Here is a 21,409-nt window from a genome sequence, read left to right as displayed (position 1 = left end):
CACGCCCTATGTTCTTCCTCTTGCTTCCCCTTACCTAGAGCATCAGGTATGATCAATAAAAGTAAGGAAATAGTTGCCATTTTACAATTCAAAATGCACAATTTGCCTAAAGCCAGAAGGAAGCTTGTCTCAGAGCAAAGATGGGAATCAATAAACTTTGTCCTGGAGCTTGAACCATTACCTCATCCCTCTCAGAAATAAAGACACAGGTAATTCAGCTCTTAGATACAGGAAGGAACACATCACCGGGCTTCGCTGTCACAAGGTGACTAGCATCCCTCAGAATGAACCTCTCTGACACCTGTTTGTTCAGAACAAGTGGTATCTCAGGTTTTAACGGCATCTTACTCCTCTCTCTCACAGAATGCTACCTGCATTGCAAGCAGTTGGTATTCCCAGTAGCATACTGGACATGTTGGAAATCCAAGCATAACCCCACAAGGAACCTATTTGGCACATCACCATCTTGCTCTTCTACATATAATCCAACCTCACAGGTGCTTCCAGAAAAAATAAATGTGCCAGCAGGACAACATGCACCATGACAGTCAGTATATCCGCAACTGAACTCCATCCATCTTTGTCATCTCACCATGCAAAAGTGAATTAAAAAGGCCAGATATGTAAAAGACACTGTCCATAGTCAAAGGTTGCAGAAACAGACACAAACTGAACCCAGTGGTGGTTTTTCAGCTCCCCATCAGCAGCGTGACTGCAGGGAAAGCAGGAGGCACCTGGGAGCTGGTGACAGCTCTCCTGTGGGTCAGCACAACCAGCACTTGCACAAACCAAAGCAGTGACAGGCCTGTCCTAATTTGAGCCACAGCCATAGGACTTCACCAGGTCCACATCAGAAGAGAAGTGATACAAGTCCCAAGTCTGCTCAGGAGGCAACTGCAAAACAGTGACTACTCAATGCTGCAAAGCAGAATGTCCCAGCCTGTGCCTACACCCAAACACCTCACATATGGAGTCACTTTATTACATGCACTCAGGAGCTTCTGAACATGGGTTTACAAGAGTGAGAGCCACAGTTTCCACACTGCTTCTTAAACATTTACAAAGTTATGTCACTTTAAAGAGGTTTATAAAATTTGCAACTAAACATATGGAGCAGAAGGGGTTTTAGAAACAGGGTGATATGAAGCCTTTCTCCCCAGCTGCATTTTAAAAATTCAAGATCCATTACATAATTTCACCTTGAAAACTTTACTCAGCAGATATTTTATATAGATGATGAAAATGTTAGTCAAGGAACGACAGGAGAAATAATATCCCACTTCCACAGTGACCTTACTTAGGGGAGACTGGCATGACATATAGTATCAAGGTTTCTTAAAGATACTAATTACAGACATTAATATTCAGGGGAAAAATATTATCCACTCATTACTGAATACAGATGTCATTGGTTTGTAAAAATACTTAATATGAAACAGTGTTTGTACAACATTGAAATAATCTGATAATTAAAATGTACATATTCTTTCACTTAGTGTGGGTGGACCAGGCAGCCAAGCACATTGTTTGTGAGATTCGCTGCAAGGCAATAATAATTAGATTTATTGGTGAGGAATGTTTTGAGAAGAGCAGAAATTGAACTCCAATTCAGTGCATGCTTCCTACTCATAATTCTGAGCTTTAGAGGGGCTCACATCATAATTCAAAACAGGATTTCAGTTCTTTCTGTTTAGCTTGCTAATTGCTGGATTATAATGACGGCACTGGAACCAGTTCCCAAGGACTTCAGAAAACTAGGGATTTGCCTCTGGGTCTCATTTGGCCTCTCTCTGGGAAGAAGGGTTTTAATGTTCCCTCAAACACACACAGATCTGTTAAACAGATATGGTTTAAAAAAAATGGCAAACTTGCTGACAGCTGCCTCATGGGGGTTTCAATTTTGCTTATGGGAGGTCTAATGTAGAAGTTCTCAGCCTTGGGATCTTCATCAGATTTAAGACTCATGACCATCCTCCCTTTGTTATGACCAACAAAGCACACAGTTCAACTCAGGTTATGGAGTGGAAATCCTGTTCTAATGACAATGTTCAGCCATCGAAGAAATTTCAAAAAGAGTAAGGGATTTAAGATTTTCGAATACCTGATTGGGCATCTCCATCCTTCACATAACAACAACTTCAGGGTTTTTAAAATGGAGACAAAGATGAACATGGCACTACTGTTGCATATTTAAATTCAAGATCTGTACAAACCTGGTTTTCTTTGTCAATTTTCCCCTCATCTAATCTACTTATATACCATATTTTTCTTCTGCAGAGATCACAAACATCCTTTACAACAATTTCTGAGAAAAAAATTAGGCAGTTTCTGGGAAGTAGAAAGCAATACTGATAAAAATGGCTGCTTTTGATACAGGCTTCTGAAAGAGCTGTATGTACCACATGCAATTTGGGGGCAAGGGCACTTCTTGATCTCCAGCAAGAAATAACAAGGAAGCTATGGGGAAGGAGAAGCAAAGAGAAGACACCTTCCCCTAAGTAATTACAGCAGCCATGGTTTTGAATCCTTTAAGGGAGTAAAATGTAAAGAAAAACAACTATCCAAATACAGAACACAGTTCTCATTCCTCATTTACTAATTCAATAATGAAGCACGAAGACATACTCCTCAAAGATTCTTGTACATGAGGTCTTGCCATCAGTTATGATAAACTCATAGATGCTGCCCAAATGCTGGTTTTCCTAGCTTACTCCAGCGTAATTTTCTTTCCCCTCCTCTGCTCTCTCACTATACCAAAGCAACAAAAGAAGGATGTTAGGAACTTGTTTCATATTTAGAAGATAAGAAACCACAGATATAAGTAAAAGAAAGAAAAATTCCCAGACAGTAAATCATGCCAGACAAACTTTGACACGCTATAAATAATTGCTCTCCTCTTGCAAAGGTTCCAAAGACTTTTCTAGTTTTTTTCCTTCTTTGGCAATATGTTTTTAGCCAGAGGGAAAAAACTTTTCACCTCACAGTGGTGGTTTTGGTAGACAGTCTCATTCCCAGTTCACCTGGCAGTTTAGTACAGAGATGAATCTCCACAACCAGTACTGCTATATTCCTAGCATCATCCTATCTGACTTTAAAAACTGCATTATTTCAGAGGGATTGTGGGGAAGGAGAGGAAATCTTTCATCACTATGCAAGAATTAATATTCCCTGTATCCTGGGATTCACAGACATTTAACTATAAATGACCTTGAACCAACACAGAAAGATGACAGTGTGAGCCAGCAATTGAGAACTCTGGAATTAGTTGTTTTGGTGTTACCCTTCAACTGAATTCAGAGATTTCTGTGAATCCCTCAGCATTAACAATATTCCCCTAAGATATTTACTTCTCTTAACACAAGGACCAATTCTCTCCCTTTTCTTTTACCTCATATTTAGCAAATTACAGCATTGGAGTTAAGCAGCTTCCAACACTCCCTCTTAAAAGTACCTCTTAAATTCTAAGATCTATAAGCATACATTTGTTCTTGCTAATTGTGACAAACACCTCACTTCACACTTTCTGTCAAGGAAAGAGAGTTAAGCCTGAAGGTAATTATATAGCCCACCTAGGTATTCTGCTTGACAGCCAGGCATCTTAGGAAATTTCCATTTTTTGTACTATCTACAGCATACAGGCAAACTCCCTTCTAATCTTTCCTTTGCGCCAAACGAAACCAAACTATTGAATATCCCCTAGATAGCTGACCTTTGTAACACGATCTTTAACCAATGGATGTTCAATATTTTAACTTTCGTTCCCCAGCAATGCTATTTAAGGAGCCATCTGAGGCCTCTGTTGCTCCCAAGGTTCCTGCCTGCAATACAAAGAGAAATGTACTTTTTTTTATGCCAGTTGCCTAGCAACCAGCCTAAGCTTTTGCAAGGAAACCAACAGAAGGAACAGCCTAAATCATAAAATTTGTCTGCTGTTGCTGCAGAATTATGTATTAAATATATTTATAACTTTCCTTCTAACCTTCTGAAAAGCTGTATGTTGGCAGTACAGGCATGGCTGAGTCAAACTTGAAGCTCCTCAGAGCACTTAGAGACATCTGCTTTTGCTGCACTGTTTAAATAAGGGGAAGATTCCTTTTTTTGGGGTGCAACACAGATATGAGCAGCTCAGACATTAGCGTGTCGTTATTTGGCTATGACCAGTATGTATTACCAACTTGCTAAGGGCTCCAAAATCAAAGTTCATGGCTGTGTAAGACTGGTTTCAAAACCCTAAAAATGTTGCCAGAACAAGCCCTGGGCAAGGCTGCAACATCTCCAACTGCTGAGCAGCCAAGGGTAGCACAGTGACACTGCAAGATTAGCTCTGGGAAGAGCTGGAGCCTGCTCTCTCAGAAACACAGCTGAATGACATAAGCCAAGGAGGATGCGATTATTTTCCCTTGTATAACACAAGACACCTCTTGAATCGTTATGTGATTAAGAAAACCATTCAGGTAGACAAGTATGACGATTTCTTCCTCTATGCCTTAAACATGAACAAACATAAAGGGTATGAGCAGAAAGGAACACTTCATGTAGTTGAAAGCTGCTTTATCTGCCTGCTTTTGCAAGGTACCATGCTTGGAACTTATATTCCCTACTGCCAAGCCTATCTATCTATCTATCTATGTGGTAATGTTGACCACTGTTCCTATGGTGTCCTCAGTATGGGCTATCAGGGGCTGGGGGTGATGAGCAACAATGCAGTTGTTTCTGAAGTCACACAATTGCTGTCCTCAAGGCAAGCACTGAGCTGACAATGTTCCCAGGGGCTGGAGAGGCTTCGTGCCAGGCACCCCAGGAACACATCAACAATACAAGGCCTGCTGAGCACAGCCCTTGCCTCCAGGTACCCGCTTCCAGCTCCACTGAGCTCTCACAGAGGCTTTCCCCCACAGACCCTTTAATTGTTCCTGAGCTCTTCTTTAGTCACTTTTTGATGCACTTCATCCCCTCAATGAGTATACAGTATGAGGGGTAAAAGCATATTATCCTCTCCTAGCAGATGCTCCAAGCTTCCTTCAGCTGGCTAAGGCTTTATTGCTCCCCACCCCTCCTCTCAAAAAACACACATCCTAAAGCTCTTAATTCACTAATCAAGTTGTGTTGTGGGGTTTTTTTGGGCAGAAACATTAAACATGAGCGTGAAAATGTTTCTACACACTCCATACACCAAACAAAAATAAACATTCACTGGACATGAGAGATTAAGACTCATGAGAGTTGAATGACTCAGTCAGGGCACCCAGCATGTTTAGACAAAGTAGACTCATTGTTCACAGAATAATTTCACAGCTATCCTTGAAGAATCTCTCCCTCACTACCCTTAGGAAAACAGCAAATCATTGTCACTAAATACAAATCTCATCTCCTTGGGTAGTAGGTAAAAGAGAGGCATTGGTGTTGCCTCATGTTGTCGAAGGCACATATTTTCACAGTTTATCTTTCCCTTAAGCAGTGTGACAGGTAAAAAAGACACTCAAAATGCAGATCTAGAAGACTATCTTAAATACTGTAAATTTAACCTAGAGCCCACTCACGATGCTCCTGAGTCTCTACTCCCAGAGAGCTCCAGTGACACTTTGGAACACCAAGGCTAGGTCCTGTGTGAGGGTATTAGGTGTGGAAGGGGACAGAAATCTGAACAAGGAACATGTAACTGATCCAACTGGTCCAAGGCCAATGAAATGCTTGCGAGTGCACAAGGACCTTATTTCACATCCCTTATGCTTGTAATACATCATCTAGGCACCATGACAATTTTGCCTCCAACTTCAGAAATGTCGGTAGAGCTACCCTAGTCTGCAGGAGAGCTGTGTGCTGGTAACCTGCATGACCTCCAGTGGAAAGTGTTTAGCTGGAAAGCAGCAGCAGAGAACAAGTCTGCCCCAAGCAGCTCGCTCTCTCTCTTCCCCACTGTCAAGACTACAAAGTCATCTCTACTCTGTAAATGAGAGTTTGATCCTTCCTTTCCCCATGCTGCTGAATACTGGTCACTTTTTCAAAATCTTGAGACAAACAGATGCAACTGTCTGCACTCATTTTACTCTGGCAGCAGGACAGTGGCTCATCTCACTGCCTGAGGACTCTGCCAGATGGCATCCGGCTATCATACCACTCGCCAATCAGGCTTCAGCCTGTCCATGCATGGCAGCAGAGCCAGGAAGCTGCTATGCCCACTCAGCCTCTAGCTGTTGTATTACCACATTGCCAAGGTTATTACCAGCAGAAGCAACTTGAAGAATCTTTGAAGAACTTATCATTCAGTTTTCCAGCACCACAAGAACAAGGGTACAGCATTAGACTAATTTAAACCTGTTTTGCCTATCCAGAACTGCACTTGGTGACACAGGACAACTATCACCATGTCTTTGCCATTGTCTACGGTTTCTCAGCATTTCATCTAAAATTGCCTACATAAGTCTTCCAAATGTAATGGTGGATTTCAGTAATTTAAGTATACATGCCTTCTTTGTTTAGAGAATATACAGCTCAGTATAACAGGCATTTCTAAGAATGGGTTAAAAAACGACCAGACCACACCATCTTTCTCATTATACAAGTTGCTGAGAAACACAGGGAAGTGAAATTGCTGTTACTTCATTATTTCCACAGTTAAATGGATAAAAGACAGACAGGAAGGTTATGTTTCTCTGAGTTTTTTCATTCACTGTTTTAGAAGCCCCAAGGCCTGCAGGAACTTACTGAAGTGATGTGCCTATTTTTGTTAAGACACATGCTTTTCAGAATAATGTGTAAACTCAAGCCTACATGTAGTAATGAGCCTAGGTGACTGGCTTGACATTCAGATTGATCACTTGTGAAAAATGACAATTACCATTTGGCAATTTTTGGCTGGCAGAGGACTAAAAGACTTTGAAACTCGACTTGATTGACTTAATCTGAAGATGAATAAACAAAATAAAAGTAACACTAGTCGAATTCAGTGTAGAATAAAAGGTGAGATAGGATTTTACAGCACTTTCAAGAAGGTCAAAGTTTGAAAATCCTAAAAACATATTAAAAAAAAAAAGATAAACCAAAGTTTCCAGCATTTACAGCTTGATAGAACTGTTCCTGTTGTGCCCAGGATTTATGAGCATGATTTGCTGTACTGCAGAACGAGTAATGCTGCAGGATGTGAGATTTCATTACCAAGAAATGAGATCAGGAATTGGCTGTGGCTGAGACAGGTGAAAACAGATCTTTACCTATAAAAGCTCAAGTGTACTCTGCATTCTGCAGTCTAGACAGACCACACTGTTTTCTCATCAGTTCTTTCTGACACGCTGGAGCACTTACTTTTAAATGAACTCTGTCCTGCTATCAAGCTCCAAAGCAACATAAAAATGTATGCCACATTTGCCATTAGCAAGATGACGCATTGCAGAGTATACAAGAGGAATCCTCAGGGAATACTTTGGGATTAGAAGCGAAATACTGCACAGATGGGACTGCTGGGTAAGGGAATTCCCTCTGACCTATATACGGCTCAGAACATTTAGAGCTTTTACATCAATAGGCAAGATTAGGACATTTTACCTTGTAAATATTTAAAGTACAGGCAAAAAGACATGACATACTTGAAAATCTGAAAAGACAGGGCAGTTATAGAGATGGATACTTGTGTTGCCATTTTTTTTTTTTAAGTACCAAATATTCAGTCATTTCTAGGGAAGGTGAAGAAGTATGCAAACATATAGGGACAGGGACAGAATTGCCATGCAAGTTATTAGAAGGTAAGGATCAGGCTGCATTTCTAATCATCATACTAACCTACGACTGAACCACAATTATTCTCTGCATACACTCACTCTCAACCATTGGCAGTTAAAAATCTAGATTTGCTCTCCAGCAGATTACTAGAGCTACAGCATTATCTGCTGTTGAGAAACAGGTCACACAACTTGTAAAAAGCCGATAAAGCTCCCAGACAAGCCCTGTGTTTATGGAAAGATATTGTGTCTTTCCACCATAGCCTATGTAGTCATTGTTGTCCTCAGTATCAAGAGATCAGGTATCCGGAGGATTTGTAAAGACATAGAGGGTAGGACTGTGCTAACTCCAGCTGAATGCCAAGGAGAGCTGGACATGACTTGTAAACCCCCGACCTGACATAGGCCAGTGCAAGGTATTAGCACCATGTCACCAAGCTCATTGTTTAAGTATTCCATTAGTAGCTTCAGGTTTCCTTATACATGATTGAGTCTAGTCATTGTTTTCATACTTGGAACTGGATTTTGAAATGCTTGTACTGAACTTCTGTAGGAATCTGCAAGGTTCTTTGTCTAAGTATCTCCCTTCAGCTCCCTGCTGATCTGTGTTGCCAAAGCTTTAGTATCTCATAAATCACCTATATCTGTCCTACTCAAAAAGAGACAACTGTAGAGTTTCACAACAGAGTCAAGAGTGTGCAAGGTCCCACCGAGTACACCTCTGGTTCCTCACAGAGGTGGCACTACATATCTGCTCAGGGTGTTCCACAGATACCCAATGATGTAGCCTCCATACAACCTCCACAGGGCAATCTTTTTCCAGTGTTCCACTATCCTTTTTTGCCTCTTAATAGGACACATGAACTTGTGTTGCTGCAACAGGAAGCCATCACATCTTGTCCTAACCACCACAGACAAGATTAACCCCTTCTTTTAAGAGCTCTTGAAGACTTGTTTCTCTTAATCATTTCAGTCTCTCCACAGTCCTTCTTACTGTACCCTTAGCCATATTTGATGTTCTTTATTAGACTTTCTCTTGGTTTTCTGCCATTTTCTTGAAGTAAAATGCTTAACAACTGACAGTCTTCCAAGATATAAGGCCTTGCCTATGTTCACAGAAGTCAAGGAATCCCTTCAGACATTTTCAAAGTTTTGCAGCCACTTATACATCACAAGATGACAATTTCTTTACAAAAGCATACCACTGCAGATTCATCTCCCATTCCCATGTAAAAAGCCACTGTTTCCAGCTCAGCTTATAAGCATATGAGGACAGCAGTACCTGCAATGTGCCAGATGACTGCTAGTTGGTGGTCTCCATGGATTCCTGTACACTCCATGGGCACAGAATATATGACCACATTAAGTAGTGCATAGTATCAATTCGCTCATACCTCTCAAAAGTGTAGGTGGGGACTCCAGAAAGGTTACATTTTGTACCATCTACATTTCCTACAGTAAGTCCACTCTTTTAACACTAATAAAAAACCAGCTCCTGCTGCCACTGCCTACCTTTCACAACCAGATTTCAGCCATCTCAATGGTTTACTGATAACTTTGACAAATATACTAATTTTAAAACAATACTTATACTAAAACACATGACCATTCCATTATTCACACATGCTTTTTTTTTCTAAAGTAAATTTTGTACCGAGCATTTCAAAAATATTAAACCTTGCAAGCTCTCTATGACAAAACATTAACATTTCCGTGATCATATGGAGAAACTGCAGCTTAAGCCAACTGCTCAAAGACACAGAGTGAGTTGAGTTTTAGACATCAGTTCTTTCCTGTACGAAGCACATTTATGTTGATCCTGCAGAGAACAGACAGCTGTATAACACTTAGCAACCTGCAGAGATGCACGAAATCCATTTTCCCCCTGATAATGAGAAACAAATATGACATGGAAAGAACACTACTCAATACCAAATGCATGCACCTGACCACAAAGTGCAATCGGAGACTAAAAGGAGAGCACTGTCCTTCAACATAGTTGAAGATGGCCCCTACTCCCACAAAATACATGGATTTGCACATTCGAACAAGTAATCTAGATACACTCTGTCAGAGGAAAATGTGCCCTTTCTAAGTCCTTCAGTTTGAATCTTACCTTTCCACAAGCTACCATGGACAGGGCAAGTTGGTACCAGAGGTGAAACTCATCAAATGCAAACTTCATGGCTCTCTCCAAGCACTGAGAAAGAAATGACGGGAGAAATATCAGAATTTTCTTTATTTATTTTCCTCATTATACCTTTCATCAAGACTGCTGCTTGGGTCAGGAAACAATCTGTTGTGGCTCAGGACCCAGGTGTTTTTCGGGGGTTTGTTGTTTTTTTGTTTGTTTTTTTTTAAGACACCATTTTCCTCTTCTCAGTTAATAGGACTTGCTAGCATACATCATCACCTCGAATGGCAGCCACTTTGTTCAAGTGCCCACACAAATTATGTCAATGTCTCAAAAGTTCTGTGTGCACTTCATGCCTGTGCTGCCACAGGTCTGCAGCTTTTTCTACTAATTGCCAATTGGTGTGCTTCATTTTCATGTTCCCCATCAAGCTGCTGCAAAGAGGGGCTTTGCCAGCACGTTTCAAGGGGCAGCTGAGGCAGAGTGCGGAGGAGATACCTCAGACAGCATCACATACTGCCCTCTTCTGCCCAGCGTGATGCTGAGGAGGTCGTAGACTGCAGAGGCATCCTGGAGGCTGACGGCTCGGTCATCCTGCTGGTCTGGGGCTCGGCTGATCACTGCGTCCCGGTTTGCCTAGGCACAGACACAAATGAAGCATCAGACTCCAAAAGAGAAAAAGAGAACTGACTCCTCCACAGCAAGCTACACCCATCACTCATAACATTTTGTTTAATATCATCTCAAGATTTATTTTTTTTTTAAATTTATCCCAACATAAGGAAGGTGCTTCCACAGAGGTACTTTATATCCACATGAAGCAAACTCGAGAAGATAGCTGTATGTACAGAAAGGAACTGCAAGGAATACCTCATCTGGAGTTGTGTCGCAGAATTAGAGCATTATGAAACAGACCTACCAGATCCCATTTCCTCAATAATTAGAAATTCAAGGCCATCCTTAAACCATCTTCCTTATTTCCTCAATAATTAGAAATTCAAGGCCATCCTTAAACCATCTTCCTTATTACTTCAATTGCCTGCAACTGCAATAACTGCTTCCATGGTTGATAATTTATCTTCTGTGTCCACACTTGATTTCTTCACAATTGTATGTGTTTTTGTTGTTCTTTTCTGCTACTCACTTTTCATTTTTTAATTTGAGCAGGTTGCCTTGGTAATCAGATTTGTCTGTCATCAATTTAAAGCAATTTGTGGTTTGGGCAATGCAATACCAAATTTATTTTTTTTTAATATATGTGTTAATTTTGCTAACCTATCAGTGCATTACTTGGCCTAGATCAGGACGAAACACTACTTTTGACAGAAAATAATCAGTTTAGGTATTTGTGAGGATGTCCCAAAATACCACATGCCACAGACTCAGATTTAACTCAAGATCCCAGCCTTTTGTGTTTTTCAGAACACAAAGGGAAAGATTAAGATCCCAGAGTAAACTGAAATGCCCCTCGAATTTCCAAATGCAGAGGACCTCACCCAGACTGCCCAGCCTCTGAGAGAGGGAGTGCTAGATGCCACCGAGCCCTAGCACCTACTGATAGCACAGACACACTGCCCTGGGCTCCTCAACTGAAAAGGGTGCAACATCAGACACTCAGGTCTAGACATCTAAAAGATCAGAAAAATTAAGAAAATTGCCAGCAGTTTCACCTCAGGCAAAGACAAACAAAATGTTCCCTCCCTGAAACAGAAAGGTTATGAGATTTATTTTATAATATTTACTACTATAATCTTACATCTATTTCTTTCTGATTGTAGGGAGGGTTTTTTTTCCTAAAAAGGTTAAACATGGGAATTAAGTGTAATAAAAATTTCCAGAATATGCAGCCCTTAAAGCCCACACATACTTCATTATGATTAAGCTGCAGCTGTTTCATCATGATTTTATCTGTGTAATGCCCCAGTTCCAAGCACTCTTCATCACAGCCTCTAGCCGAGACTGCAAACACAATTACTGACAACTAACACAATCACAACCAAGAGCTAAATGGTGACTGCAGTTAAAGGCAAGCTGACAGATCAGACTGTCTAGTATTTGTACAAATAAACTTACACCAACTCCTGCAGCCACAAAAGTAGTTTTCTTTTTCATGCTACTGCAAAAGACATAATTTGTGATTAAAAAAATAGTTCAGAACAACAGGTTGCATGAGAGGGTGAAACCAACTTCAAAGAGATAATCCTGCTGTCACATTACAGGAGCACAGATTGTCTACCTTTATTAGCAGAAATAAATAAGAATAAAAAAAAATAGATGTTTAAGCTCCGCTTGGATTTAACACAAGACTGCTACTTTAAAAGGAAAAAAGGAGTTAAAGTAAAGGCATATACCAAAGGATCCTCATTGCCAAGTGAATCCTCCTACGTAGATACAATAGCACTAACAATTTTTTCTGCACTGGTTACATTTTTCTGACAATTGTTTGTAGAAAACAGTTACTGAGATAGCACCCCCATGCTCTGTAACCTCATCATCAACCTCCCATTAGAGTCAGCTATAGTCTGATGCCTTTTTGGGTATCCATCTAGTACCAAGCTATGATTTTCAAGTGGATACATTAGCACAGGTAGAAAGTTGATCAGAACCGATGACTGCACATTAAGTTCTGCCACAGATACTGGTACTAGAGGGAAGAACGCACCTCAATCCTGCAAAAGCAGGAATACAGGACATATTACAAGGATGAAACATTCTAAAATTGCAGTCATACTGAACATAGTGTACATATTCTTTCCATGAAGGTCATAAACCTGATGATTTTGTTCAAGCTTTCAAATCTCAAAGCCATAGGTCATCTCTGCAAACTATCACTCTCTATGCTTGCATGCATAAAAGTTGCCACTGGCAAATTCATCATTACTTCTATCCCAACAATTTTTTTAATGCTGACTCTATTTACAATTGCTAATTCCAGCTATTTAAAAAAAAAAAATTAATCAAGAAGAGCCCTCACTATCACAGAGACACAAAAAAAAAAACCAAACCAAAAGGTGCAAACCTCCTAAGAAACTAACTGAATGGTAGCAAGAATATGGAGTGTGTCTAACACAATAATGTAAATACCAACCCAAAGTTCAAGGTATAATTTACTACTGCAGTGTTACATACAGGAGTGCAGAGAAGGGAATATGAATCACTATTTCCTGAAACCTACTCAGGGAAACTGGCATGTTTCTGTGGCCTTCCTCTCACAGAAGGAAGTATGCTGCGACCCAGATAACTATTAGAAGGGAGATTTTTTTTTGTCTTTACCTATGTTTATGTTTTTGTAAATGTTAGCTTTATCAGTGAGAAATCCTGACAGTTGCTGGTGCAGAGGATTTGTAGAGTTACTGCAACACAGCACACACCAATTCTGGTGGATTGGGAATTTTACTTAGTGAAATGTATAGAGATACTTCCTTTTGCATTTGAGAATACAAAAATTCTAAGCTATTTACACCAACATTTTTTCAGTACCTCTGTTTCTGTTGTTTCAGACACTAATTTTCCTGAACACAAATGGAAAAAAGGTTATTTGTAGAACACTGGTCTCAAGCAGTGTATCAATAACATAAGCAGCAATTTCAATTTGTCCTACCACATTACTTCCTCCTCCACTATAAGCAGCAGTAAAACACAGCTACAAATACATTTTTAACACACCCAGTATGACTATTCCATTTAAGCTGTTCCCATTGTCATGCAGACATGCCTCACAGCACAAAAGCAGGATGGAGAGAGATGATGAGTCACACCATCAAAAGAACCTCTTTTCCAGACTCTTTTGAGGGATGGAGAAGGTCACTAACGCTACCAACATAAGTTTCACCATCGGGAGTTATAGTGTTACTTGCATTATACAGAACAATACACACTCAATGCCCCTTTATTTGAGATACTCCTAGGTAATCAAGCAACCCAGAGACAAATTGCATTTGTATATTTTGGGATGCATTAGGCACAATTAGCTGTGCACGCAGTGGGTCAGACATCACACCAGTCCTATCTGGGGAGATTGGACACATTTCATAGTCAGCCCTGACACAGGACAGCGAGCATCTTCAGCCCTCCCTTTCCGCAGGCCAGTGACACAACCCATCTGCAGGCCACACACCCCCAAAAGGTTCCAGCCCAGGCTGGTACCCCTGAGCTAAGCAGCATTCAGCCACTGTGTCTGCACCGTGCCAGATGCCCAGCTTAGGTGTTCAACCCGACAGGGCACAGAATCAGCTGAAGTTAGCAGGGCTTTTCAGGTCTGGCTCCAAACCGCAGCAATACCACCATATGGGACTTTCAGACCTATGCTGGCTCTGAAAGCAGGGAAGAGACCTTACTTTCTGGGCATCTGCAATGTAACTAACAACCCAGCAGAGCTACAGACAGTGTGTACCTTCCTATCCACATAGGCAATATATTTACCTGCAAACTAAATAAGCCATCTATCCACAGAGGATTTGCGGTATATCAACGACCCTTATTTATGGCATGTTTATTTCACAAAGAAAGGAAAAGAGCCACAGCAAATCCAAACAGCCATTACTCCAGCAGTCATTACGCACGCAGTTACGCAGCAGAAAATTAAATTTTACCACGGTACAAAGATGTGCTTCTTAATAAAACGTCAAGCAATCATACGAATTACAATAGAGCATATTCCATGTAGCAGTCCCTTCTCACAGCAATTAGCTATGAAGTATCCTTTAATTGCTCACTTTGAAACATGGCTCCCCCTGCTTTCTTCCAGAGAAGAAAACGAAAGCAATTAAAATCTTTAATGAGTGCCTGCTGCCTGCCCCCTAATTCATGGGCATTCGAATGTTTAACTTGTGTCTTTCCATAATAGACATAATTGCCAGATTCACTGCAACCCATCTATACAGAACGGCAGCATGTTTTACACAGTGTACTGTAATAATGTAATTGGTGTGATTCAATACTAGCATTAAGAGAGAAAAACAAATGCTATGCATGTAAGACTGACAACAGGCCTTTGAAATCATGCAATTGATGTCTTTACTGCTAAGAGCTGAAGAATATTTAGCCCATATCCTTTGGGTCTCTGTTCTGGCTGTTCTGCCTGTATTGCCAACAAAACAAACTAATTCCTCACAGTGGCAAGAACCTATGCAATGGAAGAAGCTATGGACTTCTTGCTTTGGTTATTGATCACCTCTACACAGCACCTGAAGGTTTCCTTCACCAATATAAGCAAAGAAAATATTCAGGGTTGACCGCAAAGCTGCATTGAACAGGGAGGACACACCATGCCCCAGAAACTCAACAAAACTCCTCTCACAGAGATACCACAACTTGTTCCACTTAAGACAGAAGCACAGTGAATGAAAACGTAGCCCTTGTGAACTATATGGCATCTGTCTCATTTCTGATAAGCAACAGACCACAAGTTACTGATGCCCAATTCAGATGTCTCAGCAAAACAGCCTATTATTATTGCTTAACCAATACGACCATATAGATATATCTTTTATGTTTCAGGTGTATTTTAATGCCTTGTACTGTAACAGAACTAATTCTGGAAACATCACTGAAAGCAAGACAGACATATCCACCCATCCGGAAGCACCCAACAACCCTACACACAAGGAAGAGAGAAAGAAAGTAAGGAAGTTTGTTTATGGATACTGTTTTGTAGTAATCTGGATTTAGAGAGCTATCTTCCAAGAATTTACATCCCCCTTGCAAGTTTGGAAACAAGACTTCCTACTGCAAAGCAGAAGAAAAAAGCTCTCTACTCTGCCTCAAGTAACTCACATTAGAACTATTTATTCAAGAGGCAATTAACAGAGGTAGTGCATTTCCCACCAGAAACATCCTGCAATCCATCTCTGCTGGTCCCAAACACTTAGCTTTGCCTTGCAAACCAGTTAAAGAGACAGTCAGATTTGCTATTGTAAGTGCACAACTGTGATTTGGCAGGAACCAACCGAGGGGGCAATCCCATCCCCAATTGTCTCTTTCAGCTGCCATAATCTGACAGCCCTCAAGAAAATATTAGTGATGGTCATCTAGCTGTTGTATCATCACTGGGCTTGGCACTACTCAAAAATAACAAACAAACAACAAAGAAACTCCACAACCTATAACAGCTACAAGAGATTATTCTCCTTCCAAGATTATTCTCCTACAGAACTAGGAAATGTAGAGCTAACAGGTTTTAATTATTTCTGTGCTTAAAAATACATGAGTTTAATCTTATTCTATTAAAGGCATGCTCACAGCCATGAGTTTGTTCTCACCAGTAAAAAGAACAGGACAAGTCCCAGTATCTTACTTCCCCCTCACCATCTGTTCCATGCTCCCAGGCTCTCCAAGGTCAAATCGCCTTTAGGGATTCAAATCAGAGATAAGATGGGGATGACATTTCTAATCTTTGTTACACAGGCACAGAATTTATTAGTTTTGGATACGAGGAGCTTCATTTCCAGTATGAGTGAAGTGAATACAGAGCCAAAAAAAAATAATCCATGTTACCTGGTATGTTTGGTGGATCACATCAGCCAAAATCCCCTGTTGTAAGAGACAGCACTGAAAAAAGGGATTTTAGAAAGTACACTGGACCTCAGATTCAAGAGGGGAAGGTTTCTACATAAACGAAGAACTTTTTTTTTTGTTTTGGATTTTTTTTTTTTGGTGAGTTTTTTTTTTGGGGGGGTGAGGGGGTTTAACCTCAAAAGTAAACACAAAAAGTAATAGAAAGTGTTCCATTCCTGGCTCTGAGAAACTTCTGGTTAACTTTAAGGGCAGTGCAGTCAATTCTGAATACTCTTGAGAACAGCTATTAAAATAAACAAAGCTGCAGCTAGGGGTTAGTCATGCCAAACCTCCTCTGTCTACCCCCTGCAGTTCAAAGCACCAGAGTCCCTGATGGCGGAACCACTACCATTCCCACTGGTAGTGTAATGCAGAGAAATCACACTGCAGCAGGTCATATGTCCTCAGTTCCCCTCACAAACACAGTTATCACTGTTTTAGCTGGGTTAAATGCAGTAAGAAAGAGGACTAATGGTTTAAAAATAGGCCAGTCTATTTTTTTCTAGTATGTGATATGAACGCATCATTCTACCGCAGCCTGAGTTTGTAAAGGCTGTCACCAGCTGGCCTTCTCGGTCTGAAGGAGAGCATTTTCATCCTCTCACAAATATAGCCCATCCATACCATAAGTTAGGCCATACAAAATGAATGATATGGTAGCAAAGAGGCCACAAACCCCCCTAAAAGACCACCCTAACTGTGGCAATCTTCAGGCTGCCTGATTTGTTTCACTAAATTCCTTCATGAGAACTCTGCAGCCAAAGACTGTGACTAAATAACAGCTGGCACAGAAGAGGAACATTTGCCAAGCTCAACAACCAGGATGATTTTCATTGTTTACTGAGATGCCTTGATTTACGAAAAAGGCTCCCATTTTTAACAGGACCCAAAGAATATAGGAGGCAACTCAGTAGAGTGCCAGGACAAAACAGGCTACAAGCTTTCACTGTGTTATTATATCCACAGAAGCATCTTCAAAGCTATGAAAGAAGCTACCATGTTATTTTGTCATCTGAAAACCTTTCACGTACTTAGGCTCAGAGGCAAAGTGAGTGAAATACTGAAGGAATCCTTAACTGTCTCTTTAGAATATATTCTCATTTCATCCCACTAGAACATGCAGCATGGTTCCCTTGCAATGCCAGGGGAAGGGATAAGAAGAAATCACGAGCCAGAACCCTGCACCACTAAGAGCCAGAGAAGGCTTGCTGAGAAATAGGGTCTGTCTCACAATAGCCACAAGGCAATTTCCCCCTTTCCCCGTTACAGGAACAGTTCTACCTCCCCATAACAACTTCTGGAGAGTCACACAGATCCTGGTAAAGTAGATGTCAGCTTCACCTTAGGAAGGCAAGTCAAACAAAAAAATCGGGTGAATTTCAGCAGCAAAGGTGTCCAAGGTACATACTACTTGAAAGAGCTACCATGTTTCCTTTTCATTAAATTTATGACATATTTGCTTTGAGGTTCTCTGATGATTTATGATCCTCTCCAGTACAACTTTGCTCTGTGTCCCCTCCACAGGCTGGCAATTCTTCGGTCCATCCCTCCCTTAATTTTTCCCCCCTCAAAGTAATTTTGGAGTGGCAGAAGTCACAAACAGGCATGAGAAGCAGCTGTTTCGCTTTATGGTTCTGTAAAAGAGTTACTACAGCATGGCTGCTCTTTGTCTCTAAAAATCAGACAGGCAAAGTACCTTTCTGGTGAGTTTTGCTCTGACAGAACACAGTGTCAGAGCGGCTGGAGAGCTCCCAGCAAGCCAACTTAATTGCATACTTCTGTTTCATTTTAAGGGGCTCATAATTGTAAATACTGAGAGAACGCCTAATCCAGCCAAAATCCACGAACACCAACTATGTTACTTACTGGCCTACAGAAACATATCACTTGCCATTGACACTCTTTCCAGGAAGGAAAGTATATTTTATTCAGTTGCTAACATTATATTATTAGGGAGAGGCCTCAACTGGAAATCTGCTTCTTTATTAACTCATTCCATGAGTTCCACTAAGTTGTTTGTTTTTGTCGGAAAAACCCCCAAAACAAAAAACCAAAAAACAAAATTTCAAACAAACAACACATTTGTACATGAGAAAAATCACTAGCCTACAGCAATGTTGTTATGGAAAACATGTCTTATGTCATAAATTAAACAAAATTTTCCCTTCACCATAATAGTAAAACCACAGGAAAATATTTATGGATTGCAAACTTATGTAAGAATCAGATTGCTCCCTCTGTTCTTCACATAGGAAGCACATTCCTGTGGTTCCTAAGTGTATTTCTACACACTGGCCTGAATTTTATTTAGAACAATAAACTCATGGCAAGGCTATTGCTAATGCAAGAAGAAGACTCTAATGTTCCATTTCCCCGAAATCAGAAAGACAGTTACATGGTTCCTGCAGTGCTCTACTACAGGATCTTTGATTATTTAAGTGTTTCATATGCAGCAGATCAAAATGCCTTGCATCTACCTCCAGAGAGTTCCTATATAGTTAGGCATACACAAGCTTATTTAACCTCGAAGTCAGCACAGTAGTCTAGTTTCTATCAATAGCATTTTTTCACTGCTTTATCCATAACTTAGATAAAGGACCGGTTAGTTCACCATTTTACACACCAGTGGATAAAACAGCGATAACTTTCATTCTCCTCAGCAGAAGAAGATTGTAGAGTTCAAGGTCCTACAAGGCCTTTCTGACTGCAAGTCCAGTCCCGGAAAAGGTTGGAGCAGCCAGTACTGTTGATGCTCCAGACCCTCATCCTTCTGCTTGGATCAACCCTGACAAGCCACACTGACACAAGTCCTTTTAATTTTAATAAAGTGCCTATGATACTCTACAAGCCCTCACTCTACTTGCAATTATGAAAAGCCCTTCTAACTGAAGAAAAGTCCTTGAAAACACAAAGCAGATGTACTGTAGAGGATTAATCTAGAAGGCATTAAAAAGCACACAGTAATACTCAGATGTACATGATACATGAAGTCAACTTAATGTTTTGGGGTCGTTCTGCTTCTTCAATTTCTCCCCAAATTTTAAAAGCAAACAATATTAAATTGCCATGTCCTGAAGAAGCTGCAGGAACGGGGAAGGACTTGAGCCAGAAAAACCAGACAAAGAAAAACTGAAGGAAGCAAAACTCAAGAAGTTTCCACAGCACTCTTCAACTTGTTTGAAAGCTGTTTAAAAGCTTGTAAGAGGGTCACTGATGCTCCAAGGTTTTGAAATCTCACTTTGAATTACAAGTGACCACACTGTATTTAAAGCAAAATACACATTCCTCATATATTTTCAGAAAGCATTCCTTACACATTTTCTATGTTTGTGTCTTCTCAGAACATGAAAATTATCAAAGGTTACCATGCATTTTTCCAAGCAGTTTGCCTGCTTTTAAGTGGATTTTTTAAACCATCAGTGTTATAAATAGAAGAAATGTAATTATTTCAGTATAGTTTATCATGAATGTTTTTGCATGTGACAAAATTCCCTGTATCACCAGCATCAGAAACTGTCAAAGATCACTCAGGACTGAAACAGCTAAGGACTGCAGGCTAAGGCATGTAAGCACGGTACTGTATCCTGCAATGCCAGACAGTGGGTGCCACCATCATTCCTGGCTTTAGGCAAGGCTCCCTTCCTCTCATTCTTGATCCATAAATCCACACAGATGTTTTGAATGGAAACATCTGTCTACTGACAATGTATCTGGATGTCAGAACCTGCATGCAGCTATGATGAATGCAGTCACTTCCTCTTCTAGACAATTCCCAAAACCCTTCTCTCATGTTCCACTTAATAAAAATGATGTCACTAATAAAAGAATAGATAGCATTTTCCATTCAGCATCCAAACCTTTGCTTCTGTTTATCCAGGGAAGACTGTAAACAAAACCAACCAGAAGACTTGACATGGAAATGCCAGATATTACTTTCCACTATTAATATCACAAGCTTATTTTTGGCTTACCATGGATTCACTGATTAAGAGGAGAAGAAGAGCTTCTTCTACGTTGTCTTGAGGGCAGTACACACTGAAAGATAGAACACATTTTTCTGAGGAAGGTCAAGAGTTATCCTGTCAGCCTCTTTCTCATTTCACAGGAGAAGCGGTAACTTGAAACATCTCATGTATAATTCATTTGCTAGGCAATACTTTCTTTTGCAGGTTTACACAATTAAAATATATCTTAGATGAGCTATACTGAACCATAAATGGATTACTTTAATTTCACAGCAAAGACAGTTATTTGATTGGATTTTCTTCTTCCTGGGGAAAAAAAACCCCAACACTCAAAGTTTAAATTTTATTTTTCCAGCAGCGTTTTTGACAGGATGTTAAAAAACAAGAAGATACAAAACTACTACATGAATCAGTGACATAATTAGCAGTACCAACAAGTGTTCAAACACCCTCCTCCTGACAATAAACTGAAATAAAAATGAGTGCTTACTTCTCTTCTGTGTACAGCTCAGGCCTCCGACAAAGAAGATTGCTAACATACAACTGATATTCCTTGTTCATGAACTCAGGAAGCGGATCAGATAAAGGGCTCCAGTAACAGTCTTCACTGAGGGAATGGAGAAGTACTTGGGCTAGCTGTTTAGCTGCAGTCTAGACATCAGTGAACAGTACAGAAAAAGACATATATCAGAGAAGCCTTCTCCAACACATAAGATACACCCCTCTCCATGTTCCACCTTAGGAAGGAGATGTACTAGCATGACAGCGCCACTTTTCAGAAGGCCAGAGAAGCTAAATCAGCTGCTAAAGTCTACAGAAGTGGCAGTTTCTTCCCTCCTCTGAAAAGGCCAGACTTCTGCATTTACATGGTCTAGCTGCAATGTTGGGGGAAAAAAGTATTAAGAAAGCCTGACAGCAAGGGATGCTTTGGTGAACAAAGACAACCTCCTGCCACATGGACTGCTGAGACAATCTCACTAAAGTCACTATATTAGAGTATGATGACACTACACTGCATTCTCAGGCTCAGAATTTTGTAT

At 40.4% G+C, this 21,409-nt stretch overlaps 1 protein-coding gene across 6 annotated transcripts in view; it reads right to left on the bottom strand.

The window, feature by feature from the left end:
- Nucleotides 1-21,409, bottom strand: part of TTC7A (tetratricopeptide repeat domain 7A) — a 173,638-nt gene that overhangs the window by 118,995 nt on the left and 33,234 nt on the right. For all 6 annotated transcript variants that reach the window (XM_027641742.1, XM_027641743.1, XM_027641747.1 and 3 more), the window contains 4 exons: nt 20,860-21,020; nt 20,376-20,439; nt 10,348-10,485; nt 9,832-9,915 (listed from right to left, as the gene is read on the bottom strand). In XM_027641742.1, the coding sequence (XP_027497543.1) occupies nt 9,832-9,915; nt 10,348-10,485; nt 20,376-20,439; nt 20,860-21,020 (447 nt within the window). The remainder of the gene's footprint in view (nt 1-9,831; nt 9,916-10,347; nt 10,486-20,375; nt 20,440-20,859; nt 21,021-21,409) is intronic.

The sequence above is a fragment of the Corapipo altera genome, unplaced genomic scaffold, assembly GCF_003945725.1.
Source record: "Corapipo altera isolate COAL_440 unplaced genomic scaffold, ASM394572v1 48b, whole genome shotgun sequence".
In the NCBI taxonomy this organism is placed as follows: domain Eukaryota; kingdom Metazoa; phylum Chordata; class Aves; order Passeriformes; family Pipridae; genus Corapipo; species Corapipo altera.
Note: the sequence above shows the minus strand (reverse complement) of the source record. Positions and strands in the feature narration are given on the sequence as shown.